This window comes from Sprattus sprattus (assembly GCF_963457725.1).
Source record: "Sprattus sprattus genome assembly, chromosome: 15".
NCBI classification, from domain to species: Eukaryota; Metazoa; Chordata; class Actinopteri; order Clupeiformes; family Clupeidae; genus Sprattus; species Sprattus sprattus.
In genome coordinates, this window is record NC_137913.1 from 1,583,373 (window position 1) to 1,588,372 (window position 5,000).

General features: G+C 49.1%; 2 protein-coding genes across 2 annotated transcripts in view; both read right to left on the reverse strand.

Annotated features, from left to right (window-relative positions):
- Nucleotides 1-379, reverse strand: part of dnaaf6 (dynein axonemal assembly factor 6) — a gene marked incomplete at both ends in the record, with an annotated part of 7,189 nt that extends 6,810 nt beyond the window's left edge. Inside the window, 2 exons of the mRNA XM_080852320.1 lie at nucleotides 115-190; nucleotides 296-379. Coding sequence (XP_080708446.1) covers nucleotides 115-190; nucleotides 296-379 — 160 coding nt within the window. The remainder of the gene's footprint in view (nucleotides 1-114; nucleotides 191-295) is intronic.
- Nucleotides 380-1,688: 1,309 nt separating this feature from the next.
- Nucleotides 1,689-5,000, reverse strand: part of eif3f (eukaryotic translation initiation factor 3, subunit F) — a 5,259-nt gene continuing 1,947 nt past the window's right edge. Inside the window, exons 5-8 of the mRNA XM_080852255.1 lie at nucleotides 4,334-4,425; nucleotides 3,615-3,751; nucleotides 2,022-2,135; nucleotides 1,689-1,927 (exon numbers count right to left, since the gene is read on the reverse strand). Coding sequence (XP_080708381.1) covers nucleotides 1,850-1,927; nucleotides 2,022-2,135; nucleotides 3,615-3,751; nucleotides 4,334-4,425 — 421 coding nt within the window. The 3' untranslated portion in view covers nucleotides 1,689-1,849. The remainder of the gene's footprint in view (nucleotides 1,928-2,021; nucleotides 2,136-3,614; nucleotides 3,752-4,333; nucleotides 4,426-5,000) is intronic.

The window sequence follows — 5,000 nt, forward strand, 5'->3', positions numbered from 1 at the left end:
ATGTGAAAATGAGCGCAGGCCTGCTGCTTGTGTTAAAACAGTACATTGGGATTATTTTTGGGAAATGTGGTTAGTTTCTGCTATCGGCCAGGTTGAGCTTCGTCCAAATGTTACCTTCTTTGATCGGTTTGACTGAAGAGGCAGGTGGACCGATATTGCCGGGACCCAGTTTAGCTGACGCCTGTACGATCTGTGTGGATGACAGGGGTTAACGTTAAATGCCGACTGAGGGTACCTGGGTATGTATAAAGTTGAGAACATTACTGTAATAGTTTGTGTTGGTAAAGTTAGGTGCCTTGGGATCTTCCTCATCGTCGTCCCGTGTTGACAACAAGGAGGAGAGTGCTTCAAGGGTCTGCATAGATGACAGGCCCTCCATCTCGAAACGTCTTTTTACGAATACGTAACGAAACACCAACTTCACTTAATCTTCTTCAAATGTTAACTGATTTCCCAACACACCAGATACAAGAGCTTATCTCAGCGAAACACAGTCAAAATATCCTTCACGAGTTCGCGGCCCTCTCCTCAGAAACGTTGTTGTAGCTACTGTTTCCATGGAGATGAGGGCCTGGCTTCTAACGTTACCGTGGCAACTGTGATGACGTTATTTCTGAAGTGGTTTGTGTGTGTGTGTGTGTGTGAGGGGAGATTTTCTGAGATTTGTGTGAAAGCTATTATGTAAAAAATAAAAAAAGACTTGGAATCGAGCTAATGTCTAAACAACCCAGAGATTTTCAGAAGAGGATTACATTCACACAGGGCAGCTTCTTGCACCATGACTGGGCTGGTCCAAGTCTGAGTCTGAGCAGTCCGAAACGGAAGCGCCTCAGACCGGCTTATAGGGGTACACTCCCACCTCCAGACCCACTCAGACTCCTATTGAAGACTCATAGTGGTCTTCACGTGTCACACAACTCGCTGTCAAACTCGTCCTCTGATCAAACCCGTCCTCTGATCAAACCCGTCCCGTCTCAGCCTTCTCTCCCTCAGAGGGGAGATACGATATTGCACTCTTCCCCCCGCCTCAGACACCACACCTCCCACCCGCACAACCACACACACACACCCACTCTTCCCCCCGCCGCCGTCTCAGAGTGACACCCCACACCACCATCCTCCTACACACACACACAAACTCACGGGTCCAAACGGCATCTTACAAGAACACACAACATTACACCACTATAACAATAATGATAATAAATGTCAGACTTTTATCGCACAAGCGACACACTGCTCACGTGAATACATGTAGGCGACACAGGACACACACACACTCAGGCCTGAGGTCGTTTGTGAATTTAGCCTCTGCATTTATCCCATCCCGGACTGTCCTTCCTCCAGGACCCCAGGAGCAGTGGGCAGCCTTTAGGCGCCCGGAGACCAGGTGAGGTGTATCGTCTGTCTTGGTCAGGGAGGGACAGGAGAGTGTTCTGTTGCATGTTTTTTCTGTTGGGGGTTCTAAGTGGAGAAAATACCTTGTGAGCACGGGGAGAACATGCAAACTCCACACAGAAAGGCCACGGAGACCTGAGCACTGGACACACACACACACACACACACACACACACACACACACACACACACACACACACACACACACACACACACACACACACTCACACTCACACAGATAGCCCCGGGATACAGTGGGAGATACATGAAGAATCACAAACACGCACACATTCACGCTCCAAATGTTGTCATTTATTAAGAAAAAGAAAAGAAAAGCAAATCAGAAAAAAATAATGTTAAGCTGGTTTAAATATGAGGCATGCTCTCAGTCCCAGAAACACAAGTCTGGCACGAGAGACCTCTCGACTCTCATAGGTCACATGACCAGAGATCACATGATCACCAGCTTCTCGTTGAGAGCGATCTGAGCCTGAGTCAGGTTGGACAGGTAGGTCACCATCAGCAGATCCTGGAGACACAGAAACACAAAGAGTTACTTCACAGCTCCCACACACACACACACACACACACACACACACACACACACACACAGCTCCACTCACGTTGATGTTAGAGTTCAGCATGGTCTCAAAGTCCTCGGCTGGGATCTTTGGCACCTTGTTGACCAGATCCATGAGGAAGCGACCAACACTGTTGTCTGCAGACACCTTACCAGCCTGAGAGAGAGAGGGAAGGAGAGAGAGAGGGAGAGGAGGAGAGATAGAGGAGGAGAGGGAGAGGAAGCGAGAGAGAGGGAGGGAGAGAGACTTTAAGTATATGTTTGCCCTACAGGTACAGTCACAGACTGACTCACATCACTAAAGTCTGATGTAAGACACACACACACACGCACACATTTACCAATGCACCAGGGAGCAACACACACACACACACACATATTTACCAATGCACCAGAGAGCAAGACACACACACACACACACCAACGCACCAGAGAGCCAGACAAACACACACACACACACACACACCAACGCACCAGAGAGCAAGACACACATACATGTACCAATGCACCAGAGAGCATGACACACACACACACACGTTTACCAACGCACCAGGGAGCAAGACACACACACACACACACGTGTACCAACGCACCAGGGAACGACACACACACACACACACACACACACATGTACCAACGCACCAGGGAGCAAGACACACAGACAGACACACACACACACACACACACTTACCAACACACCAGGGAGCAAGACACACCCACGCCCCACCCTCAAGATAGAAACAGTCTGGAGTACCCGGAGCATGTTACCTACCCACCAAGGGGGTTGGAGATTGGTACCCTCTACCCGCAAAATGCGGGTGAATTTGTGAATGTGATCAACCTACCCGTCACGGTGGCAGGTACACAGTGGAGCATTTAACAAACATAACTGACGCAGTTCAATCATTTAGTAAAAAAAAGACGACTCAGACATCAGAAAGCCTAAGTAGTGTTGTCACTAGTCGTCAGGTAAAAGTTAGCTATGTCTCCTCTTGACCAATCAGTTAGCTATGTCTCCTCCTGACCAATCAGTTAGCTATGTCTCCTCCTGCCTCTCAACCAATCAGTTAGCTATATCTCCTTCTGCCTCTCAACCAATCAGTGAGCTATGTCTCTTCCTGACCAATCAGTTAGCTATGTCTCCTCCTGACCAATCAGTCAGCTATGTCTCCTCCTGACCAATCAGTCAGCTATGTCTCCTCCTGACCAATCAGTTAGCTATGTCTCCTCCTGACCAATCAGTTAGCTATGTCTCCTCTTGACCAATCAGTCAGCTATGTCTCCTCCTGACCAATCAGTTAGCTATGTCTCCTCCTGACCAATCAGTTAGCTATGTCTCCTCCTGACCAATCAGTTAGCTAGGTCTCCTCCTGACCAATCAGTTAGCTATGTCTCCTCTTGACCAATCAGTTAGCTATGAGGGGATATGAAGCCTACTAACGCCACACAGACGTGATCTGCAGGAAACAAGGCACAGAGAGGACCCACCAGCACGTCTTCAATGCAAGTACAGTGGTCACCCTTTCCTGAGTGCTGTCCACGTGGGACACACACACACACACACACACACACAGGACCCACCAGCACACACACACACACACACACACACACACACAGACACAAAGAGAGGACCCACCAGCACGTCTTCTATGTACGCCAGTACAGTGGTCAGCATCTCCTGAGTGCTGCCTGCGGCCCCGCCCACCTGAGCCAGGTCAGTGGTCAGCCCATTGGTCCGACTCGGAGAAGCTCGCGTCCTCTGGAGAAGTTCAACTACACGAGAGAGAGAGAGAGAGAGAGAGAGAGAGAGAGAGAGAGAGAGAGAGAGAGATTTATTAGTGCGGCCAGAGAGGGTTGAGAACACAGGTAGAGACAAAGGTGTGTGAGTGAGAGTGTGTGTGTGAGTGAGTGAGAGTGTGTGTGTGAGTGAGTGAGTGTGTTTGGGTGTGTGTGAGCGTGAGTGTGTGTGAGCGAGAGTGTGTGAGCGAAAGTGTGTGAGCGAGAGTGTGTGAAAGTGTGTGAGTGAGAGTGTGTGAGTGAGTGAGAGTGAGCGTGTGAGTGTGTGTGAGCGTGTGCGTGTGTGTGTGAGTGAGAGTGAGCGTGTGAGTGTGTGTGAGCGTGTGCGTGTGTGTGTGAGTGTGCGTGTGTGTGTGAGTGTGCGTGTGTGTGTGAGTGAGAGTGTCTCACCTCCAATGCGCTCTGTGTCGTAAGTGATGTACTTCACTGTGAGCGAGTGTGTGTGTGTGTGTCACCTCCAATGCGCTCTGTGTCGTAGGTGATGTACTTCACCGTGAGTGTATGTGTGTGTGTGGGTGTGTGAGTGTGTGTGTGTGTGTGTGAGAGAGTGTGTCTCACCTCCAATGCGCTCTGTGTCGTAAGTGATGTACTTCACCGTGAGTGGGGTGAACATCACTCCCACCGTCTTCCCTGGCACGCCCATCTGAGCACTGTCCACCAATCACAAACAAGCACAAGCCCGTCAGCAGCCAATCAGCAGGCAGAAGGCAACACCAAGCTTAGGTATGTGAAGTGAATGACAAGAACAGAGGATGGAGGGAGGAAATAAAGACAAATGAAAGAGAGAGCGAAGGACAGAGAGAGAGAGTGAGAGAGAGAGAGAGGCGTATCCTGCTGAGTTTTCACTTAGTTTAAGTGAAATACGTTGCTGTGGTTTTTTTTTACATGTCGAATCTTTTTTCTCGCTTGTTGAGTCTCTTGTCCATTTCTGTGGATGTGTTCCCGAGTGTCTGCCAACTCCAGTTCAGATGTGGGCCTGCTCTGGCCCGGTCCTGCAGGACCGGTATCAGATTGGGGCTAGATCCAATCCGGAGGCAGCTTACTTCCTAGATTTCTTCATGCAGCTTTTGATCTTTGCTAATAACAGCAGTGTTCTTACCTTTTTTTTCCCTTTTAAACAAAAAGCATGTCTCTGTGCATAGAACCTTAACATGTATCTATTGCATATTGCAAGTGTGGAAATGTGTTCCTGTGAAGTTTAGCACTTAAACAGAGAGAGTGAGAG